The sequence below is a fragment of the Cystoisospora suis genome (genome assembly GCF_002600585.1).
Source record: "Cystoisospora suis strain Wien I chromosome Unknown contig_541, whole genome shotgun sequence".
NCBI classification, from domain to species: Eukaryota; Apicomplexa; class Conoidasida; order Eucoccidiorida; family Sarcocystidae; genus Cystoisospora; species Cystoisospora suis.
Genome location: NW_027153342.1, coordinates 46232 through 66843, shown reverse-complemented (window position 1 = coordinate 66843; position 20612 = coordinate 46232). Strand labels below are relative to the sequence as shown.

General features: G+C 53.8%; 5 protein-coding genes across 5 annotated transcripts in view; 2 read left to right on the top strand and 3 right to left on the bottom strand.

Annotated features, from left to right (window-relative positions):
• Positions 1-2: 2 nt before the first annotated feature.
• On the bottom strand, positions 3-10068 carry CSUI_001363 (wd g-beta repeat-containing protein). Its single transcript, XM_068061569.1, has 11 exons — positions 8337-10068; positions 7291-8013; positions 6529-6685; positions 5705-5795; positions 4763-4901; positions 3861-4323; positions 3014-3400; positions 2430-2810; positions 1654-1982; positions 980-1061; positions 3-425 (listed from the first exon to the last, which is right to left on the bottom strand). The coding sequence occupies exons 1-4, from the start codon at positions 9438-9440 to the stop codon at positions 5770-5772; spliced, it is 2010 nt and encodes a 669-aa protein (XP_067926465.1). The 5' UTR covers positions 9441-10068; the 3' UTR covers positions 3-425; positions 980-1061; positions 1654-1982; positions 2430-2810; positions 3014-3400; positions 3861-4323; positions 4763-4901; positions 5705-5769.
• Positions 10069-10182: 114 nt separating this feature from the next.
• Positions 10183-13435, top strand: CSUI_001362 (rna 3 -terminal phosphate cyclase-like protein). The gene is made up of 2 exons (XM_068061568.1): positions 10183-12112; positions 12871-13435. Exons 1-2 carry the CDS (start codon positions 10904-10906, stop codon positions 13045-13047), a joined length of 1386 nt encoding a protein of 461 aa, XP_067926464.1. The 5' UTR covers positions 10183-10903; the 3' UTR covers positions 13048-13435.
• A 522-nt stretch (positions 13436-13957) lies between these two features.
• Positions 13958-16189, bottom strand: CSUI_001361 (pdi family protein). Its single transcript, XM_068061567.1, has 3 exons — positions 15652-16189; positions 15038-15183; positions 13958-14682 (listed from the first exon to the last, which is right to left on the bottom strand). The coding sequence occupies exons 1-3, from the start codon at positions 15785-15787 to the stop codon at positions 14269-14271; spliced, it is 696 nt and encodes a 231-aa protein (XP_067926463.1). The 5' UTR covers positions 15788-16189; the 3' UTR covers positions 13958-14268.
• A 525-nt stretch (positions 16190-16714) lies between these two features.
• On the bottom strand, positions 16715-19520 carry CSUI_001360 (uncharacterized protein; the record flags this gene model as incomplete). The annotated part of the gene is made up of 4 exons (XM_068061566.1): positions 16715-17511; positions 17646-17952; positions 18382-18645; positions 19023-19520. The coding sequence occupies 4 exons, from the start codon at positions 19518-19520 to the stop codon at positions 17219-17221; spliced, it is 1362 nt and encodes a 453-aa protein (XP_067926462.1). The 3' UTR covers positions 16715-17218.
• A 728-nt stretch (positions 19521-20248) lies between these two features.
• The window catches only part of CSUI_001359 (brix domain-containing protein), a 3306-nt gene continuing 2942 nt past the window's right edge, over positions 20249-20612 (top strand). The window contains exon 1 of the mRNA XM_068061565.1: positions 20249-20296. The gene's annotated coding sequence lies outside the window, so the exon portion shown is untranslated. The remainder of the gene's footprint in view (positions 20297-20612) is intronic.

The window sequence follows — 20612 nt, the reverse complement described above, 5'->3', positions numbered from 1 at the left end:
TTTGAGGCGAAAGGCGGACATCTACCGTGCGCTAACAAACTCATGAGCAAATACAGACGCGTACAGACGTCCGCATCCTACCCGGCACACAACGCGGGTGCCCGGAGCCACATGGACGATAGAACGCACTCGATAACATATTGGTACGCGCCTGAGTTTTCATCAGGATGCTTTCCTTCTTTTTGATTGAGGGCCCCCTGCACACCCAAATTGCGTTACAGCGGCGAGTGTCCGCTGACTGGCAGGAGCAGGTCGAGTGCCCCGATCGGCAAGGGCTCTCAAGAAAGAACGCCTTTTCGTCTTCCAGCTTCCTCTCCTGCATGAGGAAGGGGAGTACGCGGAGTGTTGTCTCAAGGCACCACTCTTTCTTGCTCTATCTGGCGTTGCATGAAGGAGAGAGCTGCGGTGTTGAATCGCATTCGATCCTAAACCAACGAGACAGCAAAGGGAAGAGCACTTTCAACCAAGGCAACGTCAGCATCACCAAGGAGGGTCCGGCGTCGAACGACATGGGCACTTCGTCTGGCAAGTCTGGTGCACCAGCACCATGCGTGTAGTCGTGGGGGAGCAGCAAAACTGTATGCCTCTGTTTCCTTCCACACACCCGTGAGGCCTCCGTCCTCTGGCGAACGGCCCCGAGCTTGACAGGATGGTTCAGTGGGGCTGTAAAACGTACGGAGGGGAAGCACAAACAACGTGGCCCCGCCGAGACGCTGTTCTGCAGTGCGCCCCACTTCTAGAATCGGAAATAAAAGCGCGCCCAGAGCTGATCTGCTGATCTCACCCTTTTTGTTTGTACTCTGTGTGTGCTGACATACAAAGGCCTGCACTGATGTGCTGCGGAGACCGCATGTGTAGACACACCGCCATCCGTCACAGCGGTTGGGCGTCACCGAAGCAGTCATCACGGTTCATCTGTCAAAAAGTAACTCACAAGCTTCCGGAGCACACTACTTGGTGGTAAACCGGCGAGACTTACTCTTTCTCGTGTGAGGAGTGGACGAAGGCACCGTTGCAAGCACACGAGAATCTGTCGGTGCGCGGGAGACACGAGGAACAACCTGATACAGAGACGTACGAACAAAACGAGGGCCTTGCTTCGCGAGGTTCAGCTACTCCCCGCAGTTCGCCGCTACCGACCTTTGAAACAGATTGTGAGAGTTCAGTGGGACGTCCAGAAGGGCTCAGAAGATACCAACCAACGCACCACGTGTACTGGAGAATCTTATATGTCCTTGTTTATATGTATGGAACACCACCTTGTTCACTTGTTCGCGGCTCGTCAGGCGTTGGGTACCCGGACACCCGGGGTGCGGTTAGAGAGAAGAAAATTCAGAAGATCTCATGCTATCTCTTGTCTTTTTGACTGGAATTGATGACCCAGTACGAATAGAGGAGTGCCATATTGCTTACGAACTACTCTTCTCATGCCAGCAGGCACCGATACGTACCTCGTCGCCGTACTGGCAGCCCGGTGAGCTGGCACTCCGTATGCATTTCCCTCCATCTAACAGAGATCCGGGAGTGGAGTATCGCAGAACTTGTGACTTCACAACAGACCGACAAGACCGGAAGCACCGAGATACTAAAGAGAAGAATGAAACAACGCAGGAACGACAAAGATCTTCCGCATATGCATCCCGGTTCCCTTACCTGAAGTTCAACTGTACGAGATGTAGGGCCACCCTTGCAGCACTTTCGACCGGACAGAGGGACCAGACGCCTGGGAACTGAAAAGCTTCCTGCAGCCCATTCTGTCCTGTAGTTTCTCCACAATTTTCGGTGGCATCTGTACTCGCTAGTTTTGTATCATATCTCAGGCTCTGGCAAACCCTCAGCTCGGCCTTCTTTCTCTGCTCATCTCCCACAGGACGAAACGAGACCTCCTGGTTTGGTCGCTGTCGTTGCGCGTTAACCTCCGTGTTCTCCCGGAGAGAGACGGCGTAGAAGACAGACAAATACGCGACAAGGAATTCTAGAAGCTGAGTGCAACAGGAAATAAAAACGCTGCGACAGTGACCTCCGACCATCCTCTATGTGCCCCACAAAACTTCACTACACTCGCAGCAGAATCGACCACGGCTGCTGACAGCGACGTCGGAGAAAGCAAGGCCAGCCCCGCGCAATGGCAGATCCACTTGCGCGTCCTTAGCACCGTAGGGACGAACAGAAGCGGAAGAATGGATATACGTTGCCACCACGGGGTGCACCTGACAGCCCCCTGACGTACCCATAACGATATGGTGGAACGCCACCAGTCGGTCAAGAAAAGAAGTCGCTGTGTGAACCCGCTCCGCCGGAGTCTCACCTCCTCAAGTGGGGAGCACAGCGGTGAGAAGGCAGGAGACATTTCTATGTTACCCACACGTACGCAAAAAACGGACGCCGCAGGCAAGTCACGTATTCTGTCCTGAAAACAACACGCTCACCCGGTAAGCATATTCAAAAGGCAAGGCAATCAAAACCTCGAACGTGTCTCCCGGCCTGAGTGCGGCTAGGGCCCGCATAACATGTTCCATGGCGGTCCTCCCCATCAACTCGACTTTTCCCGGAGGTCTCTTGGGTTTTGGCGGCAACTCCGCCTCGCTTTGCATCGTGACCCCACCTTCCCCTCCCCCACGAGCGGTAGCTGCACGCAGCAGGTCGAGCGCGGAGGATGCTGGACTTTTGCTCTTCTTCGGCTTGGCTCGTTCGTTAGGAGGCGTGGGATTCTGTTTCCTCAGCAGTTCCCGCTCAGCGTTCTCCCACGCTGCTAGAGAAGCGGCGTATGCCTCGTCCAGCCCTTGCTGTTCCCGAGCCTCGTCGAGCACCTGAACGAAGAGCCACGACACAAACTGAGTGCGGAAACGGTACACGGGGTCGATCACAGAGCGCCCAGGTTAAGACGTGTGTATGTACACGCAGATGACAAAAGCCAAAGATACTGGACTGGGCACCGATCTGAACGACACAACAAACGGTGATACAAATAGCCGTACTAGGCCTGGCTACACGCGCACTGGTCGCTTCGTACCTCCATGAGACGCTCTGTCGTCCTAATACTCTCAAGAGTTCTTTTAGAGGCGCGGCTCATGACAATATCACTGCTGACGGCTAATTGGTTCGCCTGCACAACATCCTCTCTCAACGCTTCTCGCTCCGCTGCTTCCTCCCATCTCTTTTCTTGTTCTTCTTCTGCAAACATTTGCTCTTCCGTTCTTCTCCAACACAGAAACAAGCGAGAGGTGTCTGCTGAAAAGAGTAGGTCGCCGTCCGGAGTGCAAGCAAGCGCTCGCACAGGTGAGTTGGAGAGCGCCGGAAGAACGCACACAAGACACGAACGGCGATCTGCATCCCACAGCTTGACTGATGCGTCGGTCGATGCGCTCAAAACGTAGTGCGTGTTGAAGAGGAAGAGTACCTGAGACAGCAGCAAATACAGGGTCCTGCTTCCGCACGTTATGCGCATTCATCCGCACGCGGAAATTTGAAGTCCCGATCGCCAATACGAGGCGGATCTTTCTTTCTCAGTGTCTGCACGCCTGCGTAGCGGGCCACCGAGAATGACGAGAGTTCAGACCTACGCGAACAGTTCTTAGAGAGTGGTGGACGCACAGACGAGGCAACAGCTGGCACGTTGCTGGAAAAGAGAGTTCAGATGAAATTCGAGAATACATCAAAGAAAAAGTCACCTCAGCCTTTTCTGACGATCTTGCAAAGCCTAGTACGAGTATACACATATGTCGTTATACTCAAATACATACTTGTAGGCCTTGATGCTAATCAGATTCGCTTTTCTATCGTCGCTTCCACCGTGATTATGTACGGATAAACTCAGAGCCGTTGCCCGCAAGAGGTGCCCTTGGAGTTCCGCGACGAACCTGAGTAACACTTTCTTCATGTGCGAGAAGACTTTGTTGAATGTTGCCGAAATCCAAGCCCCAGAGCTTGACGGTCTTATCAGCACTTCCACTTGCGAGAAGCGTGCTGTCGGAGGAGACAGCGATGGAGAGAATTGGCAGCTGGTGGCCGTAAAGCGAAAGGAAGAGCTTGCAGGAATCAGCGTACAAGACGACAATAGTCATATCCAACAGCGCGCATACCAACAAACGTCCATCAGGCGAGTATTTCACATCCAGGCCCTGGTCAGGCAGCGGAACACCGCCGACTTGACGGAACTGCACTGTGCGCTCTGAAGAGGAGGAGATGAAAGGAGATGCCGACTTCTCCTTTTTATCCTTCCGCTGACCGGAGGACAGAACAGAGTCTGACTCCTTCGAAACGCCGCCGCTAAGATAAAAGACAAATAGCTTGACGCTTTTGTCCGCCGATACGGAGGCGAAACTGAGCGGATAAGCAGGAGGCAGAAACCGAAAACAGCCACACTTGAACTGAAACACCTGTATCTGTTTTTTAGCACGTCAAAGTAACGATGTCCTGCATAGCGTATGGAATGCTGCTGGCCTACACCAAGCTTTGGACCGTGTAGGCGTCGCATACCGAACTAGAGGTGCACGAATCAGAGAATGTCCTAGGCGCAGACGTCAACGCTCGGATGGGGACGGGTAGGCACACGGCTTCAGAATCCACGGCTCACTCCTCACAAACATACATGCATGCGTGGTTTCGGTTGCTAAACCTGTGTCCAAACACTTGGACAACGTACACGCAGACAGGTGTAGAAAGGCCATCAACCCAAGTACCACCAAGTAAGTAACGGCCAGCGGAACACGAGCAAAGTCGAGTGCGAGGACACGGCCTCACACGGCGGCGAAAATCGTACCCAGTGTGTTTGGGATGCTCTGCCAGAGCGTTGACAGCACTCCCGTGAGCCTGAGGGAGCTTCTGTTTAACGGCACACGCGGCGAGATCGTACAGAAGCAGATCGCCCGCCTTCGTTCCTACTACCAGGTGATCGTTTCCTGAGAAAAAGTCAAGGCAGAAGCTTGCCACGCCCCTTAGTACACCATTAACGTTCCCAACTCCCTCTCAGCTCCCACACCTGTGCTGGTCTGGCTGGCATGTGCCAGGAATGTACTACAGACGTGTCCACCGGAGAGTACTTGGTCGTCACCGGTATCTTTTGCGGCCACTATGTAGACAACCGGACACCAGAGAAAACAAAAACATCACCAGGTAGCACCAATGTGACGAAGCAAGAAAGAGACGTCCAGCGGACAGCAGCTCGGTCACAGCGCTCGGAGGCACGAGGTAGACGCGACCCGGGGGTTTATGATTGTCCGTGTAAAACCCCTGTTGCGGACGCTCAGTTCTTGCTGGGCTGGCTGCGGTGCCCATCCAAACAGTGGGGCAACTGCGCCATCCAGGACCAATATCATACGGAAGCACACGCACACCCACAAGTGTCTGAATACAATGCACCGAAGGGCGTTCCGTTCAGAAGTACACTTGTGTTCCCCGACTCGGAGTGCCAATACATTTGCAACGACAAGGACGAATGCGCGAAGCCCGGTCGCACAGAGAAGCTTCAGTCCTACTTCAGTCAGTGCCTGCGTCAACACGGTACACGCTCCGCCTTGCTTTTCTCGTTCGTTCCACAGACCGTGTACTGTGGAGAGAGTTCTACACCGATCCAGCTTGCAGAAGAGGCATGCTCGATCCCTCCGATAGCAGCTTGCGTACTAGGCAAAACTTGAAACAAGCGCGACCCCGACCTCCGGGAGAGAGATACCCGGAAGAAGTATCGAATTTGCAGGAGACTTACCGGCGACAAAAAATGCACAGAGCGGAGGTGAATCATCCATGCAGACTGTCCTAACACATCGCCGGCTATGGGCTGTCCAGACTTTCAATCCCTTGGAAGACAACAGCACATGCAGAACACTGATTACGAGTTACGCCCGCTGGCGATTGCCCAACACTAGAAGGCATGGTGGCCGTCTTATAGAGCAACACAAGTTTCGACTTGCGCTCCTCCAGACGGGAACCCCCAGTTGAGCATTCGTTACTGCTTCCAGCGTTGCCGTGTTTGAATCCACTGCGTCCACATCGCATCACACCAACTCTTCAAAGTGTACCGGTTCTATTTCTCGGACACAGGCACCGCTGCACTCCGGAAGAGGGCCCTCGCCTCTGGCTTTCGCGCTTAGCACTTGCAGCAAGCATCCAGCAAGTCATAAACAGATTCGCGTACACAGGTGTGTAACACCGTGCTAAAACCTCGTGGAAGTGCTCCAACTGCACTAGCACAGGACCAAATACATCAGTAAGAGCGGCACCCACTTCAAGACCTTGACAGTGTGAAGCCTGCTGGCGCAGAGCCGTTCAAATCTCTGCGAGATACGTGGGACACACCTGAGGCAAAGCCGAATGAATTTAACTATCAGCTGGGCCCCAGGAGAGTAGGGCGGGCTCCCCGTCACTCACGGCGCCCTCTCTGGCTCACCATTGCTTCACCGTTGCGTACACTGCCGTCGAGGATACTGGAGATGATACTACACGTGCTTTGATCAACGCATGTCTATCCCAGCGTCTGTGCTTGACAAATCTCATGTATCCCCCTTTCCCTTGTCCACTAAAATGCCTCACAGACCTCGTCTGCTACGGAGAGGAGGTAGGCGCTGTCGTGGCTGACACTCAGTTGCCGAATTGTCCCCCGATGGCCTCCACCATCAACTCGCCAGACCCTTGTAAGTCCTCCATTAGCTTCAGCCGTCTTGGCTACGACTCCCTCCTGCTTGATTGCCTACATGAATCCCGGCAAGACGTACAACACAAATTGTGGTCGAGAAGACGACAAAACCTATTGAAGAAGGAGGCTCGCGGGACCATGCCAAGCGAAGTCTTCAAACAGGCAGAGGGCCCGGCTTTGCATACATGGACACCGAATGACACGTATACACCAAGAGACTACCGTGAGGCAGGCATTTCAGCTTCCAAATTCAGCTGCACGCGCACTCCGTACAGAGGGAAGGAAAAGCGAATACGCTTCTGTGTGCGCCAGGACTTGTCGCAAAACAGCGAAGTCTTTCGTGGCGCAAAAGGTAATTTGTATTTTTCTCCCTAACGGTGGAGAGATCGCATTTACGACCCGGAGGCCTAAAACACCATTACAGACAGCACGACAATCTCCCCCTTGTTAAGAAACACACGAAGGGCCGACTGACAGAAGGAAACGTTTTACCATACAAATGCACCCGGAGAGAAGTTCACCAGCTATACGATCACTACGACAACGCCACGCAGCTACACACGCTCGCTACCACGTTTCTGTCGGCTCTGGTCACACAAGGTGTCTCAGTGACTTTGGACCAAAGATTAAGTGGCATGAAGGAATTTATTCTCACGCACTGTTTGAGAGAACCGGTCCGAAAGAGATCCAATGTCTATGTCCCAAATTTCAAAAGCGTTATCCGCTAGGCCGAGGGCGACCTCAATCTGCTGCTGACACTGAGCAGCACGTTTTCTTTTCCGAAGCTCCTCTCCTCCTCTGCGGTGAGATGCGCTGACAGCGCGCAGGTGAAAGGCTTTGATGATGCCCTCCGAATAGAGTCGCGACAGAAAAACAAACTCGTCCGTGACCTTGAAACCTTCTCCCTCATCCTCGTCTCTCTCATGCTGCTCTTCCTCCTCTGTGGCAGTACCCGTTTGTCTCTTCTTCTGCTTTTCTTGCAGCCTCTTTTTCCTCCTCTTCATTCTCTTCCGTCTCTCCGCCTCCCCACAGAACTTGAAAATCTCCACACTTCTGCTCTGGCCGCTACCCACCACGAGAATGCCCTCATCTTCATCTTCTTCCGACAGAAGAAGGCTCTGTTCTTCTCTCGGAGAACCTGAGCCGATACTCAGAAACTGCATGCTCGTAGTGCGTCGTTTCCCGCTGCTTTCTCTTGGAATATTTCCTAGGAACACAGCCACGCGTGCAAGACCAGTGTGTGGATCAACCGGAACTTCTCTCTGACCTTCTCCTGTCTCGTCGGCGGTCAGGGACGACGTGCCGATGAAGGATGAACCTCCGAACTGGTTCAACGCATAGACGCGAAGGAGATGATCGGCACACCCGACGACGAGGCGTGTCTGGAAAAAACGATGGCGCACACATCGGACAGAGTCACGACTACACAGGCGAATCACCCCCACTACATACCTTTGCTTCCTTCAAATCAGCCCTCGATGCTTAGTCTTTTCTAACGAATGTCTACAAGATAAAGCGCTCACGGGACAAAGCGGTCGACAGTGTGTTTCCTCATTCTCGTCAAACAACGCCAAGACGGTATCGCTACTTAGTCCTTGGCAGTTGAGCTAGCTCGGTCGTTCTAAGAGTATGGCCACCCGCTGCACGCATCGTCAGCTATGACGAGATGAGCATTCATTCGGAGGCAAATGCTAATCAACATCACCTGGTTAGGACTGATCGCAAGACTCCAAACTTCACGACCCCCTGGAGTTCCCGCAATGCCATCAACTACAGTTTGCAGGCAAAGTTCAAGGTCAACATCCCAGATTTTCACCGAGCCATCTTTCCCACAAGAAATGGCAAGCATCCCTGACTGCCCCCCAGTCTCTGCGGATCCCCCTCCTCGGTTGAGTGCATGTCCACGGAAGTCATTACCATGCCGTTCACCTATGTTGTCGTCTTCACTGTGACCGCCCTCATGTGCACCAGAAAGCTTTGCACCGCGTCCGCTGCTTTCTGGTTCGCCTCTGTTGCGTGTCTTCTCATTCTTCCGCGAATCTCTATCAACCTCCTTTCTTTTTCCCCCGCCGCCTTCTGACCTCCTGCCTGCCGGCAGCAGAGCCCCTCTCTGCCTCTTGTTGATGACGACCAGATCTGTAACTGGCGCAGAATGCGCGTGAATCCTGTGAAGTCCCGCACCTGCCAGTCTGTCCCACACAATGATGTCCCCCTCTGCGGACCCAGATACCAGGAATGTACTGTCAGCTGTACACACGTTCCGGGCTGTTTCCAGTTCGGTCTGTCCTTTTCTTTGTCCTTCCTCAGGCGTCCAGCCCTGTCCAAGCCCGACCCACCGAAGTGCTGTGATCGCACTTCGGTGGCCGTAAAGAGTAGAGTGAGGTGTTGGATTCTGCAGATTTGCAAGCCCTTTTGCTCCTGGTGTTCTCTCCGTATGCCGCCCTAACAACGCAGATGAGGCTGCCAGCGTTACCGTCTCTTCTGCCTTCGGCATCTGCCATACTCGGATGCTTCCGTCGGAATATCCTACAGCGAGATGCGTGTGGAACACAGAGAGCGCAAGCCTGACAGCATGGTGGGGGGTCGAAGATGCAACAGAAGAAGCAGAAATCGGTGAGAACTTAGCCAGCTCCACTTGCTGTGCCGGGCTCCAAAGGATGACCGCAGGCCCACTGCATGTCAACACGTAGCTTTTAGAAGTACGAGAGTGGGAGGAACCGGGGGGGGAGAAGAAAGAGAGATTGGAATGCGGAGAAGTCAGAAGCCCGAACGACTCCTCATGGACATAACGCAAATATGCTTTCACCATTTTTGAGCAAACCGTCACATGAGACTAAAGAAAACACCTGAAATCACGTGAACGTCTCACTGGCATAGTACGCAATGAAGAAGACCAGTTCCGCCTCTCCTGCCGGAGAGCGCACATGATCGGGTGCCCAGACAACACCGAAGCGTACTAATGTACATACAGCGGCATCCCGGTTTTACCCGAGGTCCGGTGCCGGCACTGGATATCTAATTCTCAGGTGGTCAAGCGCCCGCTGCAGCCTGTCTATGTACTATTCTATGCGAGAAAAACGGAGCTTCCTCGCCGATCGTTCTCGCCCGTTCTCAGGACAGCTGCCACCGGCCTCAGATGCTCGAGGTCGGAGGACTTTACAGAAGACTCAAAGAATTTCCTTCACGCTGCGATAATGAAGGAGCAGGTTCGAAGCGGGACAGCCCCATCGCGCAGACAACCAAGCAAAGCCCGGAGATACGATGTGTGAGTCCGAATTGCCCTTAACAACGCGAGAAAAGCGGGTGACACGGAGAAAAGAAAGACAAAAAGAGAGGTTCCGTCTCTCGAGATTGCCGGTGAGAAGTGAGTTGGACAACTTCGATTGGCTGGACTGGTCGAAGCGGGGCTACAGAAAATACGGGAGCTAGTCGTGAAATAGGCTCGATGCTTTCTCATGCAACTTTTGTTGTCTCGACTGTGCTGTACAAACGCCGCATGCATGCGTGCGGGAGAAGCGACAATCGGCCCCCACAATTACAAAGCAGAAGCAGCTTCTCGAGAGAAAATAGGAAAGAGCAAACCGACCGAAGATGAGGCCCAAACAAGGCTTTCTTATCGCGGTGCCTCCGATCTGCTCTCGTGAAGGAAAGGAAGCGTTTCAGCTTTATTTTGAACTTATCTTCTTTATTCTGTACAGATAGCCGAGAAGGCCCTGACTCAACAAGGCTGTGTAGGGCCCTGCTGTGCGTGAGATCTTCCCGGTCAGTTTTTCTGTACTCCTTGATGCCCCTACTTTGTTTCTTTGACGTCCGTCGATTTGGAGCGCGCCCTTTCCGGACGTGGAGGAGAAATGCGTACTCATACTTCTTCAGCAACCACGAGTACTAGCACGTGTGCCTTTTGCCCGACAGCGAAGGCCTGCTGAGATGGTTTAGTCTGTCTTCCCATCCCAGCGCCTGGCTCTCTTTTCAGTCTTCCTTAGAGATAATGCTTTTGATGCGGCCGCTGACAGCGCTGTCCTGCTGCAGCCTTTGTGCCCGCTCGTTGGCCTTCTTGTTGCGGGTGTCTTCATACTGTGGTTCCATGGACTTCCATCAGCATTGTCGCTGGCTCCCCAGGACGGTTCATCTTCTTTGAGTATCCAATCTTAGCGTCTGCCGTCCCGCGCTCGACTTCGACACCATGAGTCGTTAATGCGCTTTATTTAGGCCGAAGCTGCGCCCTACTCTATTTCTCTGGTGTCCCCGCACTTCTCTTGCCTCGTCTCGAATATGCATCTTCTTCACTATTCAGGCAGCGGATTTTTCCGCCAGCGTGTGCTTCTCGCGACTCTTACGGCCCGTCCGATACAAATCTCAAAAATCCGAGAAGACTCTTCGGACTCACCTGGTCTGAAACCGTATGAGGCATCCTTGCTTCGCCTTCTCTGCGCAATAACGTTCGGCTCTCGGGTGCATATAGATGCTACCGGGACCGTGCTTACCTACACACCCGGCCAGCTTGCTGGAGCTGATCCAGAAAACCCTATATCTTTGAAGCATGCATGCCACCCGGGCAGGGGAATATCGTATTATCTGGAAACGCTTCTTCTGCTTGCGCCTTTCTGCAAGAACCCCCTCTCTATCACTCTGACAGGTGTTACGGATGGGACTGAGTTAGATTGCTCAGTTGATGTGACTCGATCTGTAACGGTGCCGACACTGCATAAAATCCTTGCCCTTGCCGCCGGTGGTAGCCGTCAGCAGGAAGGACAGGGCGGGGCTGACGGGGAACAAGGAGTAGGAAGCGGAGCTAGTGTTGCCTCGAGTGTTTCTTTTCAAGTGAAGATCCTCCGAAGAGGATTTCCACCGAAGGGAGGCGGTGAGGTGCATGTACACTGCAGCGGGGTGTTGAACAAGGCACCTCAACCGTTTACACTACTGGACGTCGGTCGAGTAAAGCGTATTAGGGGCATAGCTTTTGCCGAAAACGTCAGTCCGATTTTAGCAAGAAGATGCATCACGAAAATTCGTCAGATCTTCAATGACTTTTTACCCGATGTGTGGGTATATATGGACACACCAACGAGGAGGAAGCAAGGGCAAACTCAAGATACAGGGACAGGAGAGCAGCAGACCGACAAACCTCGAAGAGGGGTAGGGGTGACCCTTGTAGCAGAGACTATCAAAGGAAATTTCAAGGGAGCCAGCGCGAGCGTAGTCAAAACAGGAGACAGTGACGATAGTCTCTCTCACAAACAAAAAGCCGCAGATGCCTCTCGAGCGACGGGGAATTCTAAGTTACGGCTGCTGCTAGAAGAAGAGGCCAAGATGGCCCCCGAGGAGAGAAAAGCGAGTGCGGGAGACGAGTTCGAGATGATAGGAGAGCTTGCAGCAAGGCGGCTTCTACTTGAGATCCAGCAAGGCGGGGTCGTCGATACCAGTCATCAGTACATGGCGCTGCTCTTCGCTGCTGCAGCGGATGAGTATCAGCCCAGCAAGGTACCGAAAGTCTGTTATATTTTTCTGTTAGTTCCCTCGTAGTCGCTCTGCTGTGTAAAACGGTCTGCGCTGCCGGTGACCGTCCGTTACTAACAAGAATGGTTGGAGGAGAAGAGAGCTTGCACCTTCAAATCTTAGGGTTCAGGCCCTGAAACCCTTCAGAATCGACAAGGGTTCTCCCGTTTCACTGGACTCCCCAAAGGACGAAGACGTGTACACGTGATCTGTGCATCACGGTCAGCCTCGGTGGGGCTGGTGGCTGTGCAGAAAGTTGCGTTATCGTTCCCCTCGGGCGCGTGGTAGTCCGTCCATCCTAGCCGAGACAATGTTGACGCAAAGTGACCTCTTGTGACCACCTACTGGCTGGTACTTGCGCTGGCATTAGCTGACGCGGGCACTGTGCTCATACGCGTAGGTATAGATGATAGGGAAATGCCCAGAAATAACTTTTCCAGTCGCCTCACGGCATCAAATTCTAAGAAGCCGTTTCCACGTATTCCCATGCAGTGCTGAACGTATGGCCAATATACCCGGGTGCTTTTGTCACAGGATTTGCGTCCATAGTGAGTTGTTCGTGAGCCGTGTAACGCCTTCATGCGGCAGGAGAGCCATAAAGATTTCTTGTGCCTTGACATACTATCCATTCCCGTAATTAGTAAAATACAAGAGGTTTGGCCCACGAGGGACCATAGATTGTATCCTGTTGAGTTAGTGACTCTCGCATTCGCGGACGATCCTTTCTCTGATTTGCGGTGCAGCTGCGGCTGTCCCAACTGACGCCGTATACGATACAGTTCATCCGACACCTACGAGACTTCCTCGGGGTAACGTTCCACTTCGAACATGAGGTGAGGGGCGATGACAACGACAGCCCAGAGGTGGATCTCAAGTGCGTCGGTGCCGGCTTGCGGAATACCGCGAGGAAGACGTTCTAGGCATGACGAAGGCACGAAGGGGAAACTGGTGCCTTTCGTTGCCCAACGGGGAGGGCGAAAGGGGAAGGCAAAACGCAGGTAACGGCCCTTCAGAAGAGCGCGCAGTCCCGCGGGTTGTGAGCCGGCTGCATGTTTGTGAGACAGTAAGAAAGAAAAGATTTGAAGACATTCTCCTGCCGAAGACAACGGAAACTGTCCATCAGTCGGTCCCTGGCGGCATTCGGCTGCTGCTCCGCCGGGATTTTAGCAGGCTTCTAGCCTCCCTCTCGCAGCGGCAAGGCGCGTAATGTCCGTATTCCACGTTGACAGCTGCAAGCCGTTGATTTGTCCGCTGTGTTGTCCGGCCTGTCCCACTGTCAGCTGGGAGCATGCAACTTGAGTGATCATACTTCTCAAAGCCAGCTGCAGCGTTGCGTCGGGCGATCTGTCGGTCTGTTGCCTCTGCATGGAGTGCATTCTCATAGTAAGCTTAAAACTCCTAGTTTGAGAAGAGCGTCTGTGCATCAGGACGCGACCTGTATTGCGTCGCAGCGGCCTCTGTTGGTAGCCTCGAGAGGGTGGGGCCGGCCACAGTAGGGTCGCATTAGGGAAAACACAGCTGTGAAGCCAAGGGCAGACGATACAGTGACGTCTTTTTCTCAGTAGGAGGATACAGTGACGTCTTTTTTCCAGTAGGATGCGGTTAAGTGCAAAGGCTTCAAGTCAAGTGGTTCAGCGAGGGAGCATGCAGGTTGTAGTCTCGGATACCTGCCTTGGCTATGTGTCTCACCTAACCTCCTGGCGAGGCAACGAGAAGTCCGTCGCTGCTGCAGTAGATGCCTCTTGACACCGTACAGAGAGACAAACCAAAATAACTTTACGAGTTGAGAAGTCGTTAGTTAAACCAGGAAAACACAAGAGACACCTCGCACGCTGCAGGGAAAAAGAGGCGCTCCGACCATAGCACAAACATCCAAGCAGCAAAAAAATCTGGGTGTGCACTTCCCTTCTAGTCAACCCTGGTCGAGTGGACCATCAGTTCCTTCCTTTAAAAAACACAGTGCCTCTACTCCAGCTTTCAGAAGTCGCACTGCCCGACATCATCATGCGGCAGGCCTTGTCCATTCGACGTCCCAATACTTACTTTACGCTGTATGAAACAGCGCAACGTTCTCCCCTTCGCCCGCCGTTAACAAGTCTCCCCCCTGAGGCACTCATCACGCCTCAACCCGCAAACCATACCTAGTGGTGGTGCGGCTGGTAGTGAGAGTGCTGCTGATTTTGCTCCCCTCCTCCGCGAACAATGAAGCGGTCGGAGGCAAACTTGGTGTTCCGCCAGTCCCACCGCAACAGAGCTCGCTCACCCTCCTCGCGTCCACTGCTGACTGGAAGAAACTGTGCTTCGCGTCCGTCGCTGCCGATGACAATCACGCACGGCACGCCTGTACGGCTGCCATATCCGTAAGTTGGCACCTCATACTCCTTCATGACGCGGAAGTGACGCTTGAGGACGTCCGTGAGCGGGTTCTCTAGATCGATGCTCAGCCACGGCATATGCGACCGGTGGTGCTCGAATGCCGCACGGTCACGATCCAGGCTGACGAAGATCACCTCCACCTTCTGATTCGCGCCCCCTTCGTTGATTGTCCGATAATACTGTGAAGAAAGGCATCCGCACACCGACCGTGCTAAGCAATAGCATACGATTTCCGGGAATCCCGTCCGACCTGGCTGAACCGGCTGCGTGTTTGTCTATTCACCGGTACGCGACCCATACCCATACTCTCTACGGACTCACTGCCCCTCCATCACCTCCAGGTGACCCAACTAGAGACATACCCCTGTCTCGGATCGCCCCACAAGAAAGACAGTAATGCCACTTTTCGCAGTCAACACACAACAGAACCTACCACCTACCCTGTGGCTAGTCAAGGCTGACATATATGTATACAACGGAGAACAATACAACGGTGCATGTGAGCTGTAGAAGTCAATAGTAATCCGGACTCACATTCAACAGGAACGGAAGAAACGACGTGCACTTTGGATCGGCGCCGTCGGCGAAGTACAGTGCTACAGATTTGCCCTTGAGCTGGGACTGGGGAATAACGGTTCCATTGCAGTTCTTCAAGCTTCCCTCAGGGAAGAGAATGAGGTCTGCAGAGTAGAAGACGACACACAGTACACAGCTGACTCTTTCGCGTTGCCTGGAAAACGGAATGCTAAGATGCATTTCGTCTCTCGACTCGGCCAGGTTACGTGGTGCTCCGCGAGACTGACGCGCTTCAAGCATTCCACGCGCCACGCGCCGTAGATTCATGCCACAGGGCTCTCACAGAACCAGTTGACCCAGCTCAAAGCGATCGACCGAAGCGGACTGCGCAGATGCCGGAAGGAGTCATTGCGCTTACGCCACACCACGTGCTGCCTCTTAGCCGCGCCGAGGTCACGCGATACCGTCGAGTCCACACTTACGCTGGCCGGGATGACGGCCCGCGGCGAAAGCACACTCAAAAACGAAACAGCTTGTCATCTAGCTTGCAGCGACAGAGCAAAGAAAGTCTGAAACTCGAAAGCGCGGTGTCTGTCGATGTTGCAACGCACCCTCACGTTACCACCACTTACCCATATCCCGGTAATTTGGAGGCATTGGGACGGCGCCTCCTTCCACTCCCTCTTTCTGCCCTTGACGGACGGCCCACTCCTCATTGAACCGTCTCTTCTCAGCATTGTACGGGGAAGAAAACACCGGAAACGACATCTTGAGAAAGGAAACAGGGCTGTGAAGTGTGAAGCGACGTTGAGTCCGAGCTGACACAGTGAGCGCCCTTCGGAAGCGACAGTTGGCACGTGATCAGAAAGTCGCGACAGGAAGTCAACACTGCAGCCAGTACGGAAAAAAATCTACTGAACTTTCAACAGAAACCGGGGGGCAGCTGCTGACACCCTGCCATCGGCCCGCTACAGGTTGGCGGCGCGTCGCAAGCAGCCGGAAGCTCGACGAACTCCGATGTGCCGGTACCCGGTGTTGCAGGGCGCAGACGATTCCCATCGCTAGCTCAGCAACTCCAAACCGCAGGCAGCCTTCCGTGGCATGTAGTCGTCACAGTCGATGTCCGCCCTTCCCGAAGTGTACCGGCGAGAAGGTTGGTAATCTAGAAACTGAAGAGGCGGGCCTAGAAATTTATCGCTGCTAGCCATCTACTTTCTAGGGGCACAGGCGTCGTGGGTTCGAAGCCACACCCTTCTCTTGGGAACAGTGCGCGTGCCGCGGGCTCGAATAAACCTACAAGGTCTCTTGGGACGGCGTAGAAACACCCCGAGCTTCTCAGGCCGAAATCACTGGAGACGGGCGCTTTCTGACCTCGCCAGTATTCGGGGACTGCAAAGCTGACGACCGGTAGATCGGTGGGGCCCGACTAAACTCTTGCCGGAGGCTACTCGCTAAAAATGGGAACAGTGTTTTGAACATACTTTGGGCGGCAGGTAAATCTACTCGAAATCAAGCAAAAAGAAAGCACTTCCCCACCGGGAGATGCTCAGCACCGCGACTCTGGACTGATCGGGAATTGAACCCGAGACCTTTCGCATGCGAAGCGAACGTGATACCCCTACACCATCAGCCCGGTAAAACGGGCCTCTACACTTCAAAATTCCATGAGCAACATGTGGCCGATAGCCCATATTTGAGTATTCACTTATACCGACGGCTGAAAACACAGGCGTATGGTGACCGCTGAAATCAAGAGTCTTACACTGTAAGCAAGACCAGTCAGAATACATTCAAAGCGAGAACCTCAGACAAATGCATATTGAGAAAAAGGCGCTGAGAAAAATTGGACCCAGCGACGATTTTTCTACAGTCGCTACCACGAAATCTGCAACGCCTGACGGTGTGAAGAAGGCACCCATAACGCCTCCACAACGCCGGCGCGGCTGCCCCTTATGAAAAGAGCTAGGCCTGACGGGGAGGGGGGGCCACATCCTGCGAGACATCGAAACCTTTCGTTTACCACCCGCGAGCATATCCGAGACTTCTGTGGAGACGAAGCTCGTTCAGCTCTTTGAACCTGTCCGAGAGTACACCCGAGGATGTGGGCATCCGTTCCATATCAAGCAGACACACGAGCGCGCCAGAATTGCCCACTCTGCAGCGTCGCTTGTCAGTCAGGCCGTACACATACCCCTTTGTTCAGCTTATAAGAATAAAGTCTGGCAGGCCACCTCTCAGCTCGATCTTGTATTTGATCTTCCCAAGCTTCAGCTCTCCGTCCAGTCGGTCGCCCTTTCCCTCCAGCTGGAGTTCAGCGTCTTTCGCCTTGAATCCCGCGCTGCCTCCCAACTGTTTATCGTCATCACGTTCGACCCCCCCCGAAACAAGGAGACCCTTCACGGGGTTTCCAACCTCCAGTCTGGCTGAAACGCCCGAGTTTCTGTCGTCCTTGGAGTCGTTTTCCCACATGAAATTGACATCTCCAAAATGGCCTGGAAAAAAAAGTGACGCCACTCTGCTACATTCCCTGAAGCAGAAATCGCCGTCGTTCGTTTCCCAACTCTACCGTACTGACTGGCTGCTGAGCTACGATGAGCATTGAACTAGCACAGCCATCTGTGCCTACCTTTCAAATGGTTGGTGCGGTCGTCGAAGTCTCGCGATACCTCCAGACTGTTCGCCTTATCTCCAACGGACACGCCGTACTCCGCATCTTTACTATCCGCAGCCACTCCGACTCTAAAATCTTTGTATGTCACGCTGACGTCAGACGGGGCGCTTGTTGTGCCTTCAAAGTCGTGTAGAACATCTACTCCAATGTCCGCCACTTCCACCTTTTGCCTGTAAACCTTATCTTCCCGGTCGTAGAAAGACTCAAGCTGTGCTGAACCAGATTTGACTTCAACTGAATAGTTCTCGATGCTTGAGCTACTCTGCAGAAGAGGGCACAATCGACAAGCAAACCGCCGTTGGAGTCCCTGCAGCTCGGCGTCCTGATCCCTAGCATGGGCGCAGCTTGGACCAAGTACAAGGTCCACCGAGTACGCCCACGCCAAGCAAACGACTTGCTGACAGAATAACAAGGCCCACGGGCTTGCCTTTGGCGGGAGCTTTTCAGTGATCAGGGCCGGGACTTCTCCGGATGTCTCCCAAGTCGGTGTATGTCTCATAGGAAGCCGCCTTTTGCAGAAGGCTGTGGCACCACTCTCCTCTTGCCCAAGCCCGCTCCAAGTGTCGTGGCATTCTCGACTCGGTGCATACTCGCCCACAGCAACGGGGGTGAAGCGGAAGCCGAGACAAGCTCTCCTCCTGTGGAGCAGCGCCGGGTTGCTTTGATCCACGTAAATTGAACAGTGACCTACACGTACCTTTTTTCCCTGTCCGCCCGACACGGGTATGCGAATAACCCTTGGCCGGCCTGCAGCGATTGTCACAGCTGTGTCACCCCAGTCCACTGTGAACGCGGCTCGCCGAGGAAGAACAGAATAGCCTAGCTGTATTGCTTTTTCACCGGACCCAAACCGCAGCGGGACAGGCGGGAGTACGCCGAACTCACGGCGGGCAGCCTCAGCCGCAATCGCTCTTAATGCCGCTGGCAGATCAACCTTCCAGTACGGCAAAGTGATCTGCACCACGGCAGACAGAACGAATGCATATCATCCATGTGCATGCACGACAGAACTGTGCAATGTGCGACAGGCCTAAGGGCGCAGAGCCCTCTTCATGGTTGCTTGCAGTCGGGCTGAGGCTGAGTGAAGCTTCTGTGGAGTATTAGCAGCTACAGCCTACGTAAACAGTTCCGTTGGAGCCTAGCCACCCGTCTTACGTCTGAGGACCGGGAACACTTGTCCGAGTACGGTGGGCTAAGGTCTTTCTTCTCCTTGGCGTCGGCGGTCTACACGTTCTACCTGGTGTTGCTCTTTATTTCCTAAACGACTTGGCCTGTCGCATCGAACAAGCAACTGCTGTCCATGGTTGCAACTGTGTTAGGCTCGCGACTCACAGTGGCCATTAGGCGTCCAGCTTCGTCCACCTGAAGGCCGAGACCCTGCCCGAAATACTCGGTTGCGTTACGATGGAATAGTTCCACCCGTTGCCAAGATTCCTCGATTAGCCTCCAGTCATTCTGCAGCCGAGCGTTCTCTCCTTCGTCCCTGATAAACTCTTGAACTTTCTCGCTCACAAAATTTATGTCGTCGTCCGACAGCAGCCCGAATTTCGTAGGACCTGTCGGCTGACCTGGTTTGGTTTGGCCTCCTCGTTCAGTCTTTACTGGGCCTGATCCAGAAGCCCCCGAAGCATTACTTCCGGAGCTGGTAATGCCCCCGGGGTCTTCTGGCGGCCTAGCACTTTGGGCTTCTTGGTCGACATTGCCACCTGCGGCAGTCTCCGTATGTCCCTCCGGGCTTCGCCCCCTGAGGTACAGAGGATGCTCTCGACCGTCGACCAACTCCGGAAACGTCCCCCCCATGAGCCACTCTACACTCTTCTGAGTGGCCATGTCCTCTCTGATAGTTGCACAAACCCGAAAAGGGTAAAAAACAATAAGCAGACACAGAGGTAGGAATGCGCTAACAAACCCACACGCCGCGCGTCTGGCTAGACGGCCTGCTACAGACTGTTGACGACGTCTCTGTTCGCGGAGCACATGTGGCAACAGAGCAGTGCCGAAGACGGCATCAAAACACCAGATGTGCAAAGAAGTGGTCATTGTTTTTGACAGCATTGACTCATGAATCCTATACGTAAGGCTGACGATCCGTAACATGAATATGCGGCTGCCCCGGCTCGCTGCGCGAGAGGCAGGGAGACAAAGCCAAATGTATCCCCATTGCTTGAAAGCGATAAATGCCTTGTGAAAATATGACACAGGCAATGCATGTATGCAAGGAAGATGATAAATGGTCTCCGGGCAACCCCCGCGCAGCCTGCAAGCCGCCCTGTTTAGACGACGTGCATGGGATGCCGTGCTCGTGGCTATATGCTCCCCAGCTTTTCTTGAGACAGAATGGCTGCCAGCTCTGTTACAGCACAGGGTCGACTTCTGAAGAAATGCGGATTATAGTTTGTTGTTGCGTTCCACCTGAGGCTTCGTCCTTGCTCTACATTCCCTAGACCAGCAACGACTGTGTGTCGCGTCACTGAAGTTGTCTCAGGTTAGACAGGTCAGGGCTGCGGCTCAGCTGTCCCCGTCTGTGCTTCGGAGTTGAAGAGAACCCCGGTGCCTGCAGCGACTGTCCGGACGACCAACATGCATGGCTAAAACCTGTTCGCGAGGTAAACTTTCGTGTGTTCCAGTTTCTTGCCACTACAAGTGCAGCTGGGAGACCGCCAGCGCTCTAGCTTGTCGACCTGTGACCCAGTTACCGAAGCATAGTACGGACGAACTCGTATAACTTTCGGGTGCAGCGAGTCGTAGGAGCCAAGGGCGCATCCATATGAGCTCCCGGTCGATTTTTTGGTCGCTGCGTTCCGAACCCTGCGACCGAAGTACTGCGGTGCTCAACAACATATGGAAATATGGGACTTCCCAAGCTCCAAACACCAGAGGGCAGATTCGCCAGTGAAAGTGTCTGTAAAGGCTGCCGCAAGA

What these genes read in the sequence shown, in the direction of transcription:
- CSUI_001363 (XM_068061569.1), bottom strand. Translation starts at nt 9,440, where the DNA reads ATGGTGAAAGCATATTTGCGTTATGTCCATGAGGAGTCGTTCGGGCTT. An exon ending in TTGCGATCAGTCCTAACCAG is followed by an intron (nt 8,014 to 8,336) that starts GTGATGTTGATT and finishes CGTTTTTTCCAG; the next exon opens with ACACGCCTCGTCGTCGGGTG. An exon ending in CTCCGTAGCAGACGAGGTCT is followed by an intron (nt 5,796 to 6,528) that starts GTGAGGCATTTT and finishes TTGTCTTCCAAG; the next exon opens with GGATTGAAAGTCTGGACAGC.
- CSUI_001362 (XM_068061568.1), top strand. Translation starts at nt 10,904, where the DNA reads ATGCATCTTCTTCACTATTCAGGCAGCGGATTTTTCCGCCAGCGTGTG. An exon ending in ATGAGTATCAGCCCAGCAAG is followed by an intron (nt 12,113 to 12,870) that starts GTACCGAAAGTC and finishes TTTGCGGTGCAG; the next exon opens with CTGCGGCTGTCCCAACTGAC.
- CSUI_001361 (XM_068061567.1), bottom strand. Translation starts at nt 15,787, where the DNA reads ATGTCGTTTCCGGTGTTTTCTTCCCCGTACAATGCTGAGAAGAGACGG. An exon ending in TCCAAATTACCGGGATATGG is followed by an intron (nt 15,184 to 15,651) that starts GTAAGTGGTGGT and finishes TCTACTCTGCAG; the next exon opens with ACCTCATTCTCTTCCCTGAG. An exon ending in TTCTTCCGTTCCTGTTGAAT is followed by an intron (nt 14,683 to 15,037) that starts GTGAGTCCGGAT and finishes CTTTCTTCACAG; the next exon opens with TATTATCGGACAATCAACGA.